The sequence below is a fragment of the Protopterus annectens genome, chromosome 7.part0 (assembly GCF_019279795.1).
Source record: "Protopterus annectens isolate FY-2018-M chromosome 7.part0, PAN1.0, whole genome shotgun sequence".
NCBI classification, from domain to species: Eukaryota; Metazoa; Chordata; order Ceratodontiformes; family Protopteridae; genus Protopterus; species Protopterus annectens.
The window spans coordinates 721,917,186-721,938,103 of NC_056739.1; the positions used below are offsets into that span (position 1 = coordinate 721,917,186).

General features: G+C 39.6%; 2 protein-coding genes across 4 annotated transcripts in view; both read right to left on the minus strand.

Moving 5' to 3' along the window:
• The window catches only part of PPCDC (phosphopantothenoylcysteine decarboxylase), a 1,155,725-nt gene that overhangs the window by 717,496 nt on the left and 417,311 nt on the right, over positions 1–20,918 (minus strand). The window lies entirely within an intron of this gene.
• LOC122806081 (mucin-3A-like) overlaps positions 1–20,918 on the minus strand; it is a 347,511-nt gene that overhangs the window by 205,448 nt on the left and 121,145 nt on the right. The window contains exon 6 of the mRNA XM_044076319.1: positions 2,624–2,733. Coding sequence (XP_043932254.1) covers positions 2,624–2,733 — 110 coding nt within the window. The remainder of the gene's footprint in view (positions 1–2,623; positions 2,734–20,918) is intronic.

Here is a 20,918-nt window from a genome sequence, read left to right on the forward strand (position 1 = left end):
CTCCCCATTAAGTACATGTTCCCAGGCAATATTGGGGAACACTACACCGATTCAATCTTGGTGGCCAAATGTCTATCACTGAGCCATCTCCTGCAGCAGTGCCCATCGTACAAGGGATTCTGGTACTGTATGGTCAACAGGTGCAATATTTTTGGTGATGAATGTAGGAGAGAAGGTAGCTTTGCACTCTCCAAAAGGAGGCTAAAGAAATGAAAGTTAATCAGCTGCAAATGAATCATAGTTACTACTATTAAACAAACCCTAAATTGACTTTTTTCAGCAAGCAATTTATACTGAAAAACTTGTGAATGAGATGGCTAAAAGGTTGACTGGATATCCTCTACATTCACAAAAAATCAGTTGTCTGCTGAAATGTGCAACTCGTTACAAATAAATGTGGTATTCCAATAATTCTGCCTGAGCATTGGGCTGAAAAAGGCGAAAAGGCTAATAAAAGGCTGAATTAGGATTGGACACTGGATAAAAATTCAAACTGGAGAGTAAATAGAGTCTCACGAAACCCCCCCCCCCCCAAAGAAAGCCTCATTTCTGAAAAAAAAGAAAGTTGTAAGACATGCAATTATTACACGGTTACAAAATGCCCCTGGTGAGGCAGTGGCCAGGAGGAAGCTTTATCAAAAGTGACAGCCTACAAATCCTTTCCAGCAATGTAGACCGCAAATGTAAATGCAAAATATATACATACGGCAATGCAATGTAACAGACTTCAAAAAAATAATCTGGTACATAAGGCAAATGTTGCATTCAATTTGTACCATGGTTATATTGTTGTGTTGCATCAAACCCACCAGCAGTGGGGTAGTCCGATTTTACTACAGTTTCAAAAGCTACTGAAAACATGTCACTATTATCCAGTAAGACAGTGTTAGTTTTGAAGCTGTTGACTTTGTTCATTCCAAACGGGGGGGGGGTAAATTCCACAATTTAATGTAATCAACTTTTAAAAAAAAGTGTAGGACATGCCAATAAAATCAAGTACCATATGAAAATTCATGTAGAGAGAACATGCAAATTCCACACCATGGCAGGAGCTCAAGCTTCAATGCTGCTGTGAGGTGGCACTGTTAATACTAAGAAATTGTCACTTGGAAAATTTTTAAACATACCCTTTCCTATATAGAAAGGATCACAAAAAGTGTGGTACCCCACCAAATGGATTCAGTTTGGAGTGAAACAAGTCTCAAACCCCAAAGAGATCATTCTACCATATAATAGGACAATAAACATCCATACCATTGAACAGAATTCCTTAAACTCCTGCACTGATCCCTTTTCTGAAGTAAATCATGCACTAGTATGTAGGCAAGATGTCTAGCTTCCTTTAGCTATGCACCCACTTCCACCATTCTGAAGTTGTCTTTCCTGACCCTCCCACATAACGCAGGAGATAGAAGGGAGGTAACAGAAGTAAGTTGCCTGTTCCCTTCCCCTCCTAGAATTACAGTCCCACAACCCCTCCCCCCCAAGACTTTCAAAAGAGGTAATTTCTCCCAATTTTAGTAAAGGAATGGATTCTTACCGAGACTGCAGCTAGAGAAGTACTAAAGGACCCAAGAAGTAGAGCTACTCCACTCTAGACTTCCTGGAAAGCAATAATTATGGATTTTGGTAGGCGATGTACTGTCACAAACCTCAAATAGTGCTAAAAAAAGCAACTTTGTAATCTAGGGATGTGCCTTTTGATAAATTAGCATGGCCACATTTTCCAAAACTGCTACTACCAATGAGCAAGTGACGCATAGTCTCCAAACATGGTGCCTGTAGCTATTTTAGGAGTGCTTACTACCCCCCCTCCATGTTTAGATGCTGCTCCTGTTACTATCCTCAATGTTTGAAGTTTATTCTTACTACTAGGTTTTCAAGAGCGTCTGTCCCTGCAGTTACTGCTCAACAAGTTCTCTCCTAGCAAATGAGACGTTTTCTAGGAGGAGGAGACTGGAATATTTAGTTTGGCACCACAACTTGAAAAGTTATGCTCTTTCTGTAGAAAGGAAATTGTCCAGTTCTGTGCATGCACAACTACATTTTAAAGGGATGCTATTTGATGGGAGGGCAAGTGCTGGTCTTTTTGGCTGTCTAATGTAAATAGCAAACTCAAATTTGAATAATTTAGCAGAAATTTTACTTACCAACTCAAACTGAAGAGTTAATTTGTAGTGGGAAAATTATAATAAATTTTTGCAGTTCTCATAAAACTCAAGAAAATGCATGAAACAAAACTCTGGAGACAGTTTTTAAAACATCTTTGCGGAGAAGGTTTAAGAAACCCCAAAAACTTACTGACCAAAACTTGAAGTAGCTGCAACATGCACAAGTTGCAAGACAAAAATGGGATATAATTTTACACACAAGGATTTGCACATTTCACCTTTGTGGCTCTACGGTGAAACAGCAGACCTTTTACAGACAGCAGACCTGGTGTACTATATTCGTACAAAAGGGATTCACGCCCTGTGGCAGCCTCATACAGCACTTTTGACTAAATGCTTAAAATGACTACATTCAAAACAGCTTGAGTGTTGACAATGTTACAAGTTTTACACCTACAGTCAGTCCCCTACTGAGTACACATGAACATTTAAGAAAAAAACAAGATACGTACACTGCTTTGTAATGCTGTTAGGACACCTTTTTCAGAGTCACTGGAGCCCATACCAACACCAGTAAATGAGATTACCACCTTCTCTGGTTCTAGGTTTGTAATGTTGTACCCTTTAAGAGAAAAAAATCAGATGCACAAGGTATTAAGTATTTTGGTATTTTAAATTGTACTATTTAAAAAATCTGAACATATGAAAAAAGTTATGTTCTTACCATAACGTTCCACGAGAGTTGCCCATCTTGCTGATGGGTTCGGAGCCAATCCTCGGCTCTGACTCTGCTGTTTTTACAAGCTCGAGGCTAATTATGTATGTATGTATATATATATATATATATATATATATATATATATATGTAGATATACAAGGTCTACTTAATATAAAATCGACAGCTCATATGATAGAAAACCAAAACAGACACCAAAACACAAAGCTCATATGATCGACACAAATACAAAGCATTATGCCCTTTCCCCACTGCAGCATGACCCTGGAGTAGAAATAAATAGTTGGGGGGGTGTGGGTGGCATGCCCCCCCCCACACTGGGGGTGTGTGGGGGGCGTAGCCCCCACATTTACAAAATTAGTCAATTAAGTTAAAAGTATCCATATGTATGTTTAAATTTTATGACATTATGTGGGGGGCATTGCCCCCCCTAAGAATTTATTCCTACTCCAGGGTCACGCTACAGTGGGGAAAGGGCATAATGCTTTGGAGTTGTGTCTCGACCATATGAGCTTTCAGTGTTTTGGTGTCAGTCAAATGGTTGTCATTCATATGAGATTTCAGTCATATGAAGTACACACCCCACCCCACACACACCCCAACCCCACCACACACATTCCTTCCTCTAATAGAGCAATTGAACAGGGTCAATGTCAAAGATTTGTCCAAACTGAATAAAAGATCCAGATCCACCAGAATCCACAGGCTGGGGGTTGGAGGGAGGGACGCAAGAATGAATGCAAAGATGGACAACTCTCATGGAATGTTATTGGTAAGAACTTCTTTATGTGAAGTTGTCCCATCTCACATTCATTCTTACTGATGGGACAGCATCCCTAGCACCATTAGTCTTGGGTGGTTCACAGGAGGATATTATTCAGCACCATTGACCCAAAGGAGGTCCTGTCCCTGGAGGCCATGTCTACTTTGTAATGAGTAATAAAAGGAATGTGGTCTTGCCCAAGTTGCTGGTGCACAAATGGTTATCTACAGTGGCACGAAAAGCTGAAGTGGCAATTGCTCTAGTTGAATGAGCCTTTATTTTGCATGGTAGTTTTTTTATTTACTGAATCATAAGCAAAGGAAATACAGTCTGATAGCCATCTGGACAGAGAGACAGCCAGCGCGAGACAGCCAGCGCGAGACAGCCAGCGCGAGACAGCCAGCGCGAGACAGCCAGCGCGAGACAGCCAGCGCGAGACAGCCAGCCTTGAGACAGCCAGCCTTGAGACAGCCAGCTGAGACAGCCAGCCTTGAGACAGCCAGCCTTGAGACAGCCAGAGACAGAGACAGAGACAGAGACAGAGACAGAGACAGAGACAGAGACAGAGACAGAGACAGAGACAGAGACAGAGACAGAGACAGAGACAGAGACAGAGACAGAGACAGAGACAGAGACAGAGACAGAGACAGAGACAGAGACAGAGACAGAGACAGAGACAGAGACAGAGACAGAGACAGAGACAGAGACAGAGACAGAGACAGAGACAGAGGTTTTGGCTACAGCTGTACCTTTTTTAGCAGCTGAAGAGAAAGTTGGTCAGACTTTCTGAAATTCTTTGTTCGATGTAAATAAAATGTAACTGTCTGTGGACATAAACTTGGTGTAGCATGTATTCTGCCTTATTGCCATACTTAGGGAAAAAAGACTGATAACTCTGGTCTGGTTTAAGTTGGATTCTGAACACACTTTAGGTAAGAAATATGGATTTGTACCTAGTGAAACTGTCATTATGAAACAATAGATATTGGGGGTTGATTGATAATGTTTGTAGTTTTGATACTCTTCTGGCTGAATAGATTGCCATCAAGATAATGTTTTTTCAAGTTAAAATTTTTCTCACATGAAGCAGGTTCAAAAGGTGGCAAGATTATTCTGGATAGAACAAAATTGAGGTTCTATGGTGGTAGTGGAGATTTTATTGGTGGTCTTAAAAGACAAGTGCCCTTAAGAAAAGCTTTACACAATCTGTGTAACATAATATTTGGTCCATTTTCATCTAGATAAAAATTTGAGTGTGTTGCTAATTGCATCCCAATAGTAGCAGCTGCTGCACCTTCTTTGAAAAGACTAGTTAGGAATTCTAGGATGAAGAAAGGGGTGTGAGGTAGGGATCAATTTTATTTTGCACAGCCCAAATTGTAAATCTTTTTCACTTGCTAAGGTATAATCTTCTTGTTGAAGACTTCCAAGATAGTGAATAAAAATTCTCTTCCTTTCCTTAAGGACTCGCTTGCCAAAAAAAACAATGTAAAGCCAAAAAAACAATGTAAATCCAAGAAAACAAGAGTCCAAACAGGCTGCACTAACTTATTCCAGAAGTAAAATGGTGATAAACTGAGCGCTTAAAGGATAACCCTTCAGACAATGAAACAGCATTCATGAAGTCTATATAGACTTATAAGATATTAAAATGAGTCTTGTGGGTGATGAAAGATTTTGTAACCTGGCTATGTTGGGAACTGGAGCAGCCAAGCTGTCAATTTTAGGGATTTGAGAGATGAATGGAGAACTCCTGATGACTTATCAGAGGATCCGGCACTAGGCCCAGGATCCAAGGCTTCTCCTGAAGAGGAGGTTGTAGGAAGGGGAACCAAATTTGACGAGGCCAGTAAGGGGCTATCAGAATTAAGGTCCTTCTCAATAATGAGGCTTTCTAAATGACTTTGGGTATTAATGGGAAGGGAGGAAAGGCATATAGGAGATCTGGGAGGCCAATCATGTGTCAGTGCATCCCTTGGGGACTTCCCCTGAGGGGGAGAGTCAGAACAAAGTAGTCGTTGCATTTTGTGTTTGTGGACGTGGCGAACAGGTCACAGCAATGCTGACCCCATTTGTGTAAAATGCTCTCAGCTACTTCTTGTTTGTGGGACCACTCATGTGGTATCAGTATTTGTCTGCTGAGTTTGCCCACAATCACTTTGGATTTTCCCGGGATTTACATTGCTACTAGAAAGCATTGGAATGACATCACCTATTGCCATACGCTCAGGACCTCTCAACATAGGGGGCAAGATTTGGTTCCACCTTGTTTATGTAGCATGCCACTAACATAGTCTGAACTGCAATTGTTCCTACAGGTAGAGTGTCTTAGAATGTCTGCAACGCTAGTAGCACCACTTATCTCTAGAACATTGATGTGCAAATGAACCTCATGTTCTTGCCACGTGCCTTGGGCTGTCTTTCCCAGATAATGCCCCCCCCACCCTATCTGGGAAGCATCCGTGGTCACTGTGGCTAGGGGAGTTGAGGGGATAAAGGGCCTCCCCATCTTCACCTGGTCCGAATGAAGCTAAAGGTGGTCTTTTTCGCAAGCTGACGTCAGGATTATTTTGTGGGACATAGAAGCGTTTTCATTGACCACTGGGCAGAAAGAAGCCACTGCAGGATCCTCATATGCATGCATGCCAGAATTACTGTGATAGCAGCTGCCATTGTGCAATACCTTCACAACCTCTCTGGCTTGGACTTTTGTTTTGTGAAGATTCAAGACTTGCTTTTGAAGGACTTGGTAAATCTTCTAGAAGAGATAATTCATCAGTGCTTTTGTGTTTAATTCTACTCCTATAAAAACGGTATGTTGAGATGGCAATACGGCAGATTTTTTGTAACTGACAGTAAGCCCTAACTGTGCAAATAGCTGTAAGGTGGTCTCCCTTGCTTGGATTAGTAGTTGCTTGGTATTGGCAGTTAGGGGCCAGTCGCCTTAAGTATCGAAACAACCAGAATCCTAGCCACCTCAGATGAGCCGCGACTGCTGCCATGCATTTGAACCTTCTGGGGGGCTGTAGTGAGGCCAAAGGGCAGAGCTCAAAATTGAAAATGACTGGCTCGGAGCCGAAGCGCAGACAACTCCTAGATGGCCTGTCCATTTTTATGTGGTAGTATGCATCCAGGAGATCTATTCAGCACATCCAATGGTCTTTCCCTAGAAAGGAAGCATAGACTGCAACATGACCATCTGGAACTTTGTCTTTTTTACCGACTTGTTCAGTCTGCTGAGATCTAGACCATCTCCAGTCTCCTGTTTTCTTTGGAACTAAAAAGAACCTTTAGTAAGTGCCAGATCCTATTTGGTCTGCGGGGACTGACTGGATGGCTCTTTTTTCTAGCAGCTTTTGAATTTCTATGGTTGCTTCATCCCTGTAATTGGGTGGAACATTTGGGATTCTTTTGTTCGAGGGAGGTGGTGTTGAAAAATCGAATAACCTCTGGATACAGTTCTTTGCACCAAACTCTCTTGTAATTTTTAGCCAGGCGACTGGGAGCAAAGACATCCCCTAACTGCCTCCAGAGTGGGACAAGCAGGCCTCCTGTCAGGAGCGCTGAAAGGGCTTACTGGAAAAAAAAAAAAAAAAAAAAAAGATTCCTAGTCACCCTGGTTTTGTGGACCCCCTCTGCAACATGGGTGGCATCTTACATTATTTCCTCCTCCTCTGCCCCTGAAGGAGGGTTCACCACATGTCAGGAAAAACTCTCTGGGATTTACGGAAGCACATCTTCCCCCCTTCTGACCTTTGGGATAGGGTCTGGAAGGGGTGGAAAAGTGTACTCCCATGGCAGGGAGAGTTTTTCCTTCATGCTCACACCTGGTTAGAGTTTCTTTTACTTTAGGTCTGTAAAGGGTCAAACCAAAGGGGGTTTTTACAATGAATGACTTAAGGGTTTCACAAAATCACAGATGCGCATCCAGGAGCATCTCCTAAGGGCAAGTCCTGAACTTGCTGACCTACTCGCTCCATTGGCTGTGTAAGAGATGAGCCTCAGAGGAGTTCACTAGGGAGTTAAGGGTGAAGAGCTGGGATGATCTTTCTCTGATATCCCCTCAGCTACTGAATCCTGGAGAAAATCTCCAAGCTCTTATGAGCTCTCTCTCTAATCTAGTAAAGTGGGTTAAGTAATTCACGGACTTTAGAGTAAAGGCCCCTGATGAAAAGGTGCACTTTCCATATCTGTCCATTGTATGCAAATCTTTATTCAGAGGATGAACAGATGAGGATGTGTCCGATAACTCCTTAAGTGGCCACACCATCATAGCATCTACAGGAACACTTTTTGATTAGAAAAACTGTCTTTTGGGGCTGGTTATGCACTTATTTGGCCTCCTAGGGACAGGCTCCACTGTGTCTGGAGACTCCCACACCTTTTGACAAACTAATTCCAGAAGTTCGTTGAAAAGGCAGACATCCCCCCCCCCCCCCAAGAGGTGGAAGGTAGAGACTCAAAAGCTTTCAAGTACACTGACTCCTTCAGTGGGGTTGGACTTTCAGCCACCACTCTGCCTTAGGATCTCAAAGATGTCTGCAAAGAAGACATCCTCAGAGGGAGACCATGGGTACCCTTTTTATATTCAAGGTCCGTGTCCTATGTGATTGACTCTGGTGGGGAGTCCAAATGCTTCCTCTTGCAAGTGTTCTTCCTAAAAGCCTCTTCAGAAGGGTATTCTGGAGAGGTCTCAAGATAAATGACCACCCGCTGGGGTTTCCTGAAACTCTGGGTCTCTACGCTTCTGTGGAGTTGGTTTGGCTGACCAACACCGGCACTCTAAGGGGTGGAATGGATGAAGCAGAAGGTGAGGCCATCTCCAAGGACAGAGCTCTCATCATAGCTTCAACGGCCCCACTCTCCTGGGCCGAAGAACTCTACGGCTCTGGAGGAACCAAGGGGCATCCTCAGCACAGGTGTAGGATCCAAAACAGAGGTAGGAGCTGAGCTCACCTGAGCTGAGGCTCCGAGAGGAAGTGTCAGATCTGATAAAATATTGGCTTCACTCAACCCCCCTCCCCGGACCCTATGGGCGAGTGTCTGCTCCTAGACTCCGCAGACAGCACAGAGGTAGTTGGAGCAGTTGGAACAGAATATCCTGGAGGTCTCTGTTCCAACAAACCCATCACCATCTGCTCCACACATTCCGGCTCTGAGATCACTGGTCAGGTCAGAGGAGGAATCAAGGTAGAAGGGGAAGGTCCAGTCTGTTCTGAAGCCCTGAGGGTCAGTTCTGATAATCTGGATAGCTCCAGAGTTCTTAGCAATCTCTGCACCACTCTATCCACATCAAATTCATAAAGGCTTCTTGAGGATCTGGATGACAGTGCTGGTGATAAAGTTGGAGATACCAGCTCCAATGTTGGGGACTGGCTCCTTACTTTTACAACCATCAGCTCCGAAGGCAGTTTTTTTAGAAACTGACAATCTCTGTGGCTTTTTAGATGGCTCCGACTATGATAATGTAGAAGATCAAGGATTTCTCAGAAGTAGGCGACTTACTTTGTGTTTCTTGCCCTTGTTAAAGGGCTTCAGTGAATGAGGACTTTAGGAGGCCTCTTAAATTCAGTTTTTCCTCTAATCCAGGACTCGAGCTAAATGAATGACATATAGCACGAGTCCTGCAAATGAATTTCTCCCAAGCAATATACAACATTCCGTGCGATCATCATTTAGTGACTTTTGCCCACACTTAGGACACTTCTTAAAATCAGGTGGTTTTGATTCTTTTGACTGTTTAGACATTTTTAAGGACGTTTGTCTCAAGTAAGCAAAGAAAGAATTTACTTGAACCTCTCCAATTTAGACAAGGTTATAGTAACAAAATATATCTATAAATGTAATCACCAGTACAGAAGGAAACGCACACTAATCCCTTTAAATGCAAGGAGAAAGGAGTCTTCTAATTTGAATGGACTACTGCAGGTATAAGGTAAACTGCAAATATCTATTAAATGGAAAGCGCTAACTACTTGTACAAACTCAAGTCAAGTACTGCACACTAATAAGTGAACTATCAAAGATACTGGGGAAAAAAGACTCTAAGATGCAAAAACATACAAACTCTAGCAAAGAACTACTTTACTATTAGAAATATTAATTCGGATTACTGAAGAAAAGGGATAGGGTAAAAAAAAAAGCCCAACAAATCGAAGGCCTAAGAGTTATAATAGAAGGATATTTTCACAAAAAAACAGCAAACAGCAGACTATGAGGATAAAGCCCTCCAAACTATTTAAGGAAAACTATGAAATTTTAAATGGTTACCTGTAAAATATTTAGAAAAATTTCTGTACTTAGCCTGAGCTAGCATAGAAAACTCTCGATCTGGTTCCACGGCAAACTAGATCAGAGTTGGGCACTAGTGCATCATGGGATATGTATTAGCCTAGAGCTAGCGGAGGACCTTGAGCTTGTAAAAACGGCAAAGTTAGAGCAGAGGATCAGCTCCGAACCCATCGGTAAGAACAAATGTGAGACAGGACAACTTCACATCCAGATATTTATGGTATCTACAAAAATCTAATAAAATCGGAAAAGTAGGCTCCTAACAAAATTTAATTCTAAAGATCTCCAACTGAATTGGGGTTATTCTAGAACCTAAACCCTTTTTATAGTTACAGATTGAGTTTTTACATTAACAAAAATCTACAACTTAATTTAAGATTAGAGGAAACAAAGTCTTTACAGCTCCTTATTTATTAAATGTATGTTCTTTAGAAGCATATTGTGATGTTAAAGGTTCATCTTGTAGACCATCTTTATACAGCCCAACAAGTAAGATCCAAGCACACGCTTTCTCTAAAAAAAAAAAAAAAAATTCAGAGGAAAGCAAACATCTGCACTCATCTCATTGGTATCCAGACCAGAAACCTCTCATTTTAGGTATCAAAATATAAACTATGGTAAACGCAACAGATTTATTTCAACACCAAGGTATCACCAATAAGTGAACTAAATCCTCCGTACCTTTCTTAAAAGAAAAAAATTCATCAAGATATGTTCAGCACTTTCACCCACCACAATGTGGGCTTCTTCAGAACAACTTAAAACACTACAGCTTAAATTTAAAAATTGGTGCCAAACTTTTTTCCTTTAAAGCTGTATACACTTGCAATTCCTGCTATTCAACGTAACAGCGTAACCACTTGTATATACTCCATATTAGCACTCAAACTCAAAATATACTGAATTACATAAAACTTGCTTAAAAAATTACTTAAAAAATTACTATCATTGTTGAACATTATCATATGAATCTATACGAAATTGAATACTATGGTAATAGGATACAAATCACTACTGGATAAACAATGTGTAGTACAAACGTATAAACAAATTGTTTGTATATAATGCTTGTGCTTCCTTTAAAATACTATGGTAATAGGATACAAATCACTACTGGATAAACGGTGTACTTAAAGCAGTACAAACGTATAAACAAATTGTTTGTATATAATGCTTGTGCTTCCTTTAAAATTCTTTCACATTCACATATATTGCCTAACTTGAACATCCAAATTTTTTAAACATTTCAAACCTTTTTTTCTACTGTGTAAATTCAGAATGACACTGGCTATATATATTGATGTTAATTGTCACAGTGCCCCTTAATATTTCATCTCCAGTATGGGTTTACTAGAAATGTGGTAATTAAGACCAGGTAATGTGGCCGCATCCAGAAACAGAGAATTACTGGAGACGCATACAACTGTTTTAAAGTATGGTTTCCCAGATTAGCTACATTAGTGGGTATACCCAAAATCCACAAAAACTTTGACTCACCTTTTCGGCCAATGGTAGTCAGTCCAAAACATTGCCTATGGTTAAAGTTATTGACATGTGGTTAAAATATTTATATAATAGGATACCCCATATGGTGAAGGACTCTTGGGAATTTTTAAGTAAACACCCTATTGATGAGAGGAAAAAAGCACTCATGTTTGTAACCATTGATGTTATTGATCTTTTTCTTGCATTCCAAAACAAGCAGGATTGGATGCACTGTGCAATAGCATCAGAAAACATACAAATTTGGATTGGGACACTATATGTTTGATCATGGAATGTATGTCCATAGTGCTTGACAACAACTTTATATATTTTGAGGGTGAACATTTCCGTCAGACCAGAGGGGTCGCTATGGGAGCAGCCTGTGCTCCCATATTTGCAAACCTGGTCATGTTAGACTGGTAAGACACTGTCTTGTTTCCCAGTGACTATTTTAGGAGTGTCAAGCACTATTCTAGGTTTCTGGATGACATTTACATCCTATGGGATGACAGCATTGGAAAATTTGAGCGTTTCATCAACCTTCTAAACAACAGCAATGAATTTCTCAAATTCACACTCTTCCAGTTACAAAGGCATAGCATACCTAGATACCTACATTTATAGTCAAGAAGGGGGCTTCAAATCACGCATCCATCGTCAAAGCACATTTTCCAATGGGCTACCTTGAATATACAAGTTGCCACCCTGAAAAGGTAAAATATAACATTTTTAAAGGGCAATGCATATGTGCTGCACGCATGACTTCCCATTATGAAGAAATGGTTGAAGAAATAACATTTATAACCAGCCTGTTTAAGGAGAGGGGTTATATGTTGAATATGATGAATAATATCAGTCAGTATGTCATACAGGAATGGGGATCCAAGTACAAACCTTTATTAGGATCATGTTGTACTCAAATTTAGGGAAGAAGTGATGATCAAGATAGTGTGCAACATACATCAGAGATCATGTATCCTTAGATACGATACAGAGGTAGGACAAGTGAAAAATTTATTAATAAAATATTGGAACTTGATGTTGTGGGATAAGGCCCCAACAGACATAGGAGAAAAATCCAAGATTTGTGTATAAAATGGGAAGAAATATTAAGTTATTTGGAATAACACAATTGAACATCAGCAGTGATGGGAGCCAACAAAGTAAACAAGAATTGCACTAAAAAATGTGGGTCTTGTAACCAATGTGTGTATATTTTAGAAGAAAAAATTAAAATTAAGAAGGGGTCACATCATAGTGAGATTCTAGTATGGTAATTGCAACACAAAGATGCTTATTTATATGGCGAAGTGCACTAAATGTGCGTATTATATAGGAAAAACAGAGGTTTTAGAAAATGTATATACGATCATATTTATAGTATTAGAAGGAAGGACACCAACAGTGCCTTCTATAGACATATAGAGAAGGCTGTAGGAGAGATGCATGATTTTAAATTTGGTATACTAGATATAATTAGAATGGACCCTAGAGAAGGAGATTTCAAAACCCTACTGAGTTTCAAGGAAGTGTGGTGGCAACTGTTTCTGGATGCGGCCACATTACTGGGTCTTAATTACCACATTTCTAGTAAACCCATACTGGAGATGAAATATTAAAGGGGCACTGTGTCAATTAACATCAATAGATATAGCCAGTGTCATTCTGAATTTACACAGTAGAAAAAAGGTTTGACATGTTTATAAAATTTGGATGCTCAAGTTAGGCAATATATGTGCATGTGAAAGAATTTTAAAGGAAGCGCAAGCATTATATACAAACATTTATACGTTTGTACTGCTTTAAGTACACAGTTTATCCAGTAGTGATTTGTATCATATTACCATATTTAATTTTGTGGATTCATATGATAGTGTTCAACAATGATAGTAATTCAGTATATTTTGAGTTTGAGTGCTAATATGGAGTATATACAAGTGGTTACACTGTTGTGTTGAATAGCAGGAATTGCAAGTGTATACAGCTTTAAAGGAAAAAAGTTTGGCGCCAATTTTTAAATTTAATTGGTAGTGTTTTAAGTTACAATGTTCTGAAGAAGCCCACATTGTGGTGGTTGAAAGCGCTTAACATATCTTTGTTATGAAATAAATTGTTTTTCTTTTAAAAGTATGGAGGATTTAGTTCACTTATTGGTGATACCTTGGTGTTGAAATACATAGGTATCAAAATATGTCTTACTCTGATGAAATCAAAATCTGCTTAAAAATTACCCCAAATATATGAAGCTATGCATTTCCCCATCTTAGCACACTGTTCTAGGATCCCCATTGCTACATTATGCAAAGAAGCTAGCCCTGCTGATATGTAGAATAAGCACCTATTCCAGATTTTTCCTTAAGCTTAGGTCATACCAATTACTTTGATCCATGGGGGTGTTGCATCTGAATGAAAGTGCACATTTACACTCACTCAGCATATCAAAACACAGCTGGTCAATGCTATCAAGTGAACCACTGGTGGCTTTAACACCTTTAACATCTTTGTGATTGCACTTAGACTGCACCAGAGTTTATAGACAGACATTTAAAGAAGAAACTTCATTTCCAATGCATGCTAGATGCACAGCATTGGGCTTAAAGTTCAAAATCTTGCATCTAGCCATAAAAATCCTTCCAGGGCCAGAGACCATTGACAGTCTGGTGGAAGCTCTGTAAGCCTTGTAACCCCATCAAATATCAATCTAAAATAAAGAGCTCAAGTGAGCAACAGAGGCAAACTAGTTTAAGAAATACTCCTCACTTGCAAGAGTGGGCATCCTGCAAGAATGCAGACTGAAGGATCATGGGGGATCTGTTAGGATAGCAGGTTTGCTTGCTAAGATAAGGAGGGAGTTAAAAAATAAAATAAAAAAATAAAAATAAAATAAAAAAATAAAAACAAAAAACTGAAAGTCTGTTATCTTGAGAGATTATCCAGTATACAATGCAGCAAATTTAACGTGGGCCAACATATATGAAGTCTGTTAAGGAGACTAAGAATCCTATATTTTGGATTAGGAAAATGTCTGCTTAGTAACAAGATATTTCTTCTACTTTCTTTATGGGCAAGCACTGTATAACAAATATTGAGATTTCATATTAAAGTGTACAGAAGGGGTTGGGTACAAGTGATTTGACTCTGTCCTCTACAAAAGTTGATTTATACACAAGACAGGAAGAAACTGACTTTTCAAGTTACTAGGCTCTTGCCACTTTTTATAGCCTGAATTAAGGGATACAGCTTTGGTTGAAGGTACGCTGTTTTACTCCATGTTGAACTTGCTACTGCCCAAAATGGGGAACATTTATGCAAGTCATCAGAAGCAAATTAAAAGGTAAAAGAAAAGGACAATTCCTTTAGGCAATGGGAGAGATCTGGTAAGCCCTTAAGCACAGGTCTCGTATCTAATCTGTTTTACTCGCACCCAATAGAAATGAATAGGTGAAACCATAAAAAAATAGGGGGATACTTTCTGAACATCTGAAGAGGTGTAGGAGAGATCAAAGATGGTGAAACAGGGAAGGTCAGAAAAAAATCACTACACTGTGATGGAGAATGGACGTGTATGTAGGCAATGCAAGACAAGAGATGGAGAAACAGTAAACAAGGAAGCGGACTAAATTAAACAGACCCAAGGTTAGGGAGAAAAATGAGATCCCACCTTGAAAATGTTACAGTAACATTTGCTGGCAGAGCGGGCCTATAGTTTCCCAAGCAGGACACTGCACTGACCAAGGAGGTGGACAGGAGACATGGCTGCTGTACCAGAGAAAGCCACGCTCTGCCCTTGGAAGAGAGATCAAATATGCAAGTTCAAACAAATTCTAATGTGAACTTTGTTGTAGTAAAAGAATACAAGTGGACTGAAATGGCTCATAACTGGGCACTTTCGAGAAAGAGAAGGAATAATGGAAGAGATTAATAGGATAGCTAGCAAGCAAAAGATGCAACATACCATGCATGATTTCAAACTACAAGGAAGGAGCCACAATTGGAAAGGGGAAGGTTACAAAAGAGAGTTGCTGGTTATGAGAAAAAATGACCAGCAGTATTAAAAATATTAAACTGAAATGTCAAGTTCCTGACAAATCCTGTTAAAAGTAGGATATTTCATGCAATAAACAGGCAGGTTTCACCAGCTTTGCAGGAGATCCACAGACTTGCTGGACATAAAGAATGACAGGAAGGTACTATGAAATGTTAGCACAGTAGGGGTGCAAGACGCGGAGGGATAGTTTGGAAAACAAAGTCCCACTAAAAGTGACAGGGCTATTGAAACAACAGGGGAGGTAAATGGCAACTAAGGTTGATTACTAGCGTCATATGGCATATGTCTGCTTTCTACTACAAATGCTCAGTGCACTCTCAAAGGAATACGGATAATTCTAAGAAACTGGAATATGGTCTTACACGAGTTACAGGTGGGCACTAAATATCATAACCAAAATGAAAAGTACAAGTAGTAACTTTCAGATAGGAGGCTTGCATCCATACTCAACCCTGGGAGGAAAATAAAATCTCTACTGAATATACTTTTTACTCTCGAGACATCAGCACTGGTGAAGATCAGACAAGGGATTATTAGTTTATTAATCCTATGTACTCCCTAGTATCAGACCACACATATATAGTAGTGTCAGGGAGCTGGGCATGACATCACAAGAGATTAAGGTTTTCAACCCATCAAAAAGAATAGCAATTTCAGCAAATTGGTACAAACCCAACTTGAAAGGAAATTATTTGTAGGCAAAAACATGAAGGTAGGACAAAAATCAAAACTTGACAGGAAAATTTTGAACACATCAAGGATGATAGTGTGAGACAAAAGGGAAAGTTAGCACAAATTAGAGACCTATAGAAGTGATTACCCAACATAATAGCAGATGAAAGAATACAATTAAAGAAACTATTACAAAGACATTCAACAGCAATAAAACATCATAGTATTAATGCAACAAAGCAGTGAAAGGGATATACTATATTAATTCTCCAAGCATTAGGGCATTAGCAGGTAGAGTGAGGCAATGAAGTATAATTAGTATTCTTCCCAAATCTTTAGTAGAGGTTTTTGGAGATTAACATGCTAGATTATCAAGCAGAAACAGCTACAGGATGGGCAACAAATGGATTAAACATCCCAGTCCTAGCCAAAATTATAGAAGGCTTGTGAAGAACTAACCCATCTATAACCTAGGAAGTAATGAAAGCAATACACAAGGCAACATGCTGTTAAATCCTCTGTCCCAGACAGAATTCCTAGATAGATGCAAAGGATGGGGAGACACAAAGTCTGAGTACAATTAATGAATAAAGTATCAGAAACAGATACTTGCTAGATGGGAAAAGGGCACAAAAATAATACTCCAAGAACTTCAAAACAAGGGATCCTTACCTTCCTTCAGACCGTTAATTTTAAACCACAACTTAAATGTTTAAGCCAATTCTTGCAACTCCTACAACAAGAGGTCTACTAACATGCACAAAGATAAACACAGCTTTATTTAGGGCAGAAACACCCTCTACATCTATCTTTTTGATAATTCAGGTTGCTGAAAAAAACACTTAAGTGTAGCTGCAGACGACGGCTTAGAATGGGGCTACCTCTGAAGTTTTAGGGTCTACACCAGCAATGGATAGCCTTGTTAGAGTTGTATAGTGATGCCACTGCACAAATCAAAACACTTTTCTATTAGAAGCTTCACTGTCAAGGGGAACAAGACAGGGATGTGCTCTGGCATGCCCATTCTTTGCCCTATATTTGGAACCTTTGGCACAGGCTATAGCACTCTGATATTCAGGGATTTAAGAGCGGCAAAGAAAAATGTAATCGCACTGCATACAGATGACGCAATTCTAACATGATAATCCTGAACAAAGACCTGGAAACCATTTATACCATGTTAAGTTTAGTGCTTTCTCAGGTTACAAAATAAATAGGGAAAATAAAGATGGCAACAATAAAGATTAAAAGGCAACAACCAGTGGATTGTGATTCACAAGTTTAAGTATTTTAAAATGAGTCATATTCCTGTGAAGATCAAAACAGGAATCTTATAAGGAAGCTTTCCATCAGATTAAAGCCAACTTGGAGAAAAAGTAGAACTTGTAATAAGACTGGGATCAGAAGATACAAAATTTTAAACTGGCATGTCGAATCTTGTATACTGTTTCTATGCCAAACATTTTGGATTCCTCAGTGTAGAAAAGATTGGATTACTTTTGGATGAGAGACTTATCTAAGCAGGTAAATTGCCTACAGCAGCCTGGGCTAGGCTGATTTTACCCATGGGGTGGTATTCATCTTGAACAGATATCTTCTAGTGCTTTAATTATAGTTTAATGGTAAATGTCAAAGTAATACATAGGAGGCAAAATATGCTAGCAAGTAAATGTAGCCATTGCACAACAGATGTGACTGATCTTTTTTGGGGGAGGGGGGTCAACAAGGTGAACAGCTGACCACCCTTACTAGTTTCATTAAGTCATGAATTTAGGAAAATCCTTAGTACAACAGAATTGAGGCATTTTTTTAAGACAAAATCTTTATCAAATTATCATGACACGTTGTAACAAACAAGCCTTACTGACATAATTGTAGTTGCAAACATAAAACATTGTCTAGTCATGGTCAAATATTAGATAACTCATTCAAATCCTGCCTTCTTTTAAACCTTGTTCCTCCTCTGCACATTGTTCCCACAATTCCCATTTTTTTTATGGGATTTGCTCTTAGCCTTTTCTAAAAATCCCAATTCCTGTTTCTCCGTTACTATATTCACTACTGATACTAAAATTGGTTTTAGACCTTATTTCCATTTTCTAGTAAATACTTTTTTGGCAGCCACCATTACCCTCCCAGAAAATATGTTCCCAGTTACCTCTTAATACATAACCCTCCCACACACACATTTCTTAGTTTATACAATGCTTTCTAACGTCCTCAGATTGATTCCTATGGTTACCATGCAATATTCTGTATGCTCTACTAATTATTTAACAGCGGCTTCCGTTCTAGATTCTACTAAAAAACACCAGTGTTGGTCTTTCACTTAGGATCCCCCTATTTCTCTTTACCTAGACACCTATCAATCCTGGGTAGGGAAGGCAATCTATCCTGCAGTTCAAATGAATACTTGGCCTCTTCCCATTCTACTACCTTTCCCTCTTTACTTGAGACCAATACCTTGGTTTTTTTACCATTTTTCTTCAATAAATTCCAGCCCCCTCTTGCCTATTGTCTGTATTCCTAATTGCAGCCATCTCTATCGGCAGAATCTTTCTCCATTCCTGTGTTGGCATTGTTCTTGGAATACTTTCTGCTACATTATGAATATAATATTAGGCATCGTTATTGTTATTCTCATTAAGGATCTGCATCCAAAATCTCAGTCTTTCCTTGTTTCTCGAGTCGCCCCCCCATTTCATCATAATCCCTTTCCACTTTGAATTATAGGTTTCCGCTTGTGCTACATATAGCAGCCTTAATTGTGTAGCTCAAATACCCTTCAAATTTAGCAATCCCAAACTGGCTTATTTAATTGGAATAATCCACTTATCCCTCAACTCTTGTCCTCCCCGATAAAATCCTTAAGCTCAATTGCCATACACAACTCTTGGTTGATAAAGATGTGCTTGACCTGTGTACAAAACAAATGGGATTAAAACCATTAACTGCTTTTATTTTGCTATCCATATAAAACTGCTTCCAATTTCTCAGATTTTTAAATTACCTTTTGGTTTATTCTCGTCCCACATATCCTTAGCTGCCACACCAGAATCCTTTTGAATCTATAGTCCTAAGTACATTTTATCTTGTCCCCATAAACATGGATATTGCTGAACCAACTTTTGTGTAGTTGCATAATTTATAGCCATTACCTTTGTTTTAGCTTCATTCATTTTGTATCCTGAGGAGATACGAAACGGTCTCAAAATGTTCCATGTAAATTAAAAGGTCATGCTGCTAAATGCTATGAGTTTAAACATAAAACTGCAGTCATTGCAAGCATTTTTAACCCTGGAAGATGCTGACATTTGCGTAGTCACAGAAACCTGGTTCAAAGCTGCCAAGAGCACCCCAGTCTTACCAGGTTACTCATGCTACCATACAGACCCCAAACTGTGGGCAACAAAGCCAAAGGAGGTGGAGTTTCATTATATGTATTAAAGACGTGTGCACCTCCAGGCTGGTCTGTCAATATGATGCACATAAGACACTCCAGGTGCAGTTAACTATTGACAAGACCCCTACTTATTGCATTTGTTAACCGGAAAAGTCCACTGGACCTGGTATGAGCCCATTTTCAGTGGTGACCCAGGAAGAAAAGCTTCACAAAATTACATACAAGGAAAATTATTATTGTTGAGTCTTTCAGCTTTTCCTGGTTAGGGGTTGCCACAGTGGAACTCTGGTCTAATGACTGGCAGTAGATTTTTATGTGCAGAGTTGCCAGCCCTGACACACAACCTTCAACAAAGGTATGCCCATTCACACGTCTCCACACAGAAGACGCTCTAGCTGAGAATCGAACAGGACGTCTTACTGTGAGGTGACAATGCTACCGCAGCACCTTACAAGGAAAAATATTAATACCAAAAATATTAAGCAGTACTATTGCATTGAATGAAAGAAAAACAGTGAAGATTAAAATCATGGAGGAATAGTAGTAAATGGCATATTTTCAAATAAGACATGAATGAAATACAACTGCAAGGTACATATGTAATCAAATAATGGATGAATGTAGTATCTATAGGTTCATAGCTGTGGGGAGTTAAGGACAGTTGTAGGAAAAGGGGGAGATAGAAGGGCTATTGGGGGGGGGGCAGGCTAAAGAGACAGGGAAGCAATATGTGGAGGGAAGGAAGAAAGTGGTAGTAATCAAATAGTTACAGGTGTAACACCAGGGGGAGAAATCAGGAGTTGGGGTACAGCAGCATAACCAATGTGAGGAAAGATGTCAAATCATAGCTAGCTACAGGCCCCCAAATTTGACTCCATGCCCACTCTGCCTATCTGGACATCTTTGAATATATCAAGATTCAACCCTTTACCCTTACCCTGGGTGACTAACTACCCAAATATAGATTGGAAGAACAGAGTTATGCCAGAAAACACGTCCACAGATTCCTCGATTTGGTCACTGCAAATGTCTTGGAACAGCTAGTTGATACCCCAACAAGAGGTGACAATATCTTGGACTTTGCATTAACCAACATGAGTAACCACTACAGCATCTCTACAGTATCATCTTTCCTGGTAAGATCTGATCATAAAGCGGTCACTTTCAAAGTTACCATCTCTCCTGACACACCTCTAGCTAGGGTCAAGACACTTCTCCAAAGCTCATTACAACCTCCTGAGAGATGGTATAAACAGATTTACAGCCCCCACCCCCTTTGTAGGAACTGGCAATAATGTCCAAATCTGCACCAAAGTACTATATGAGCATTTATATAAATGCATGGAATCAGGAATACCTGACAGGACAAAATCATCCTCCACAAGGAGAGTAAACCTATCTGGTGGACA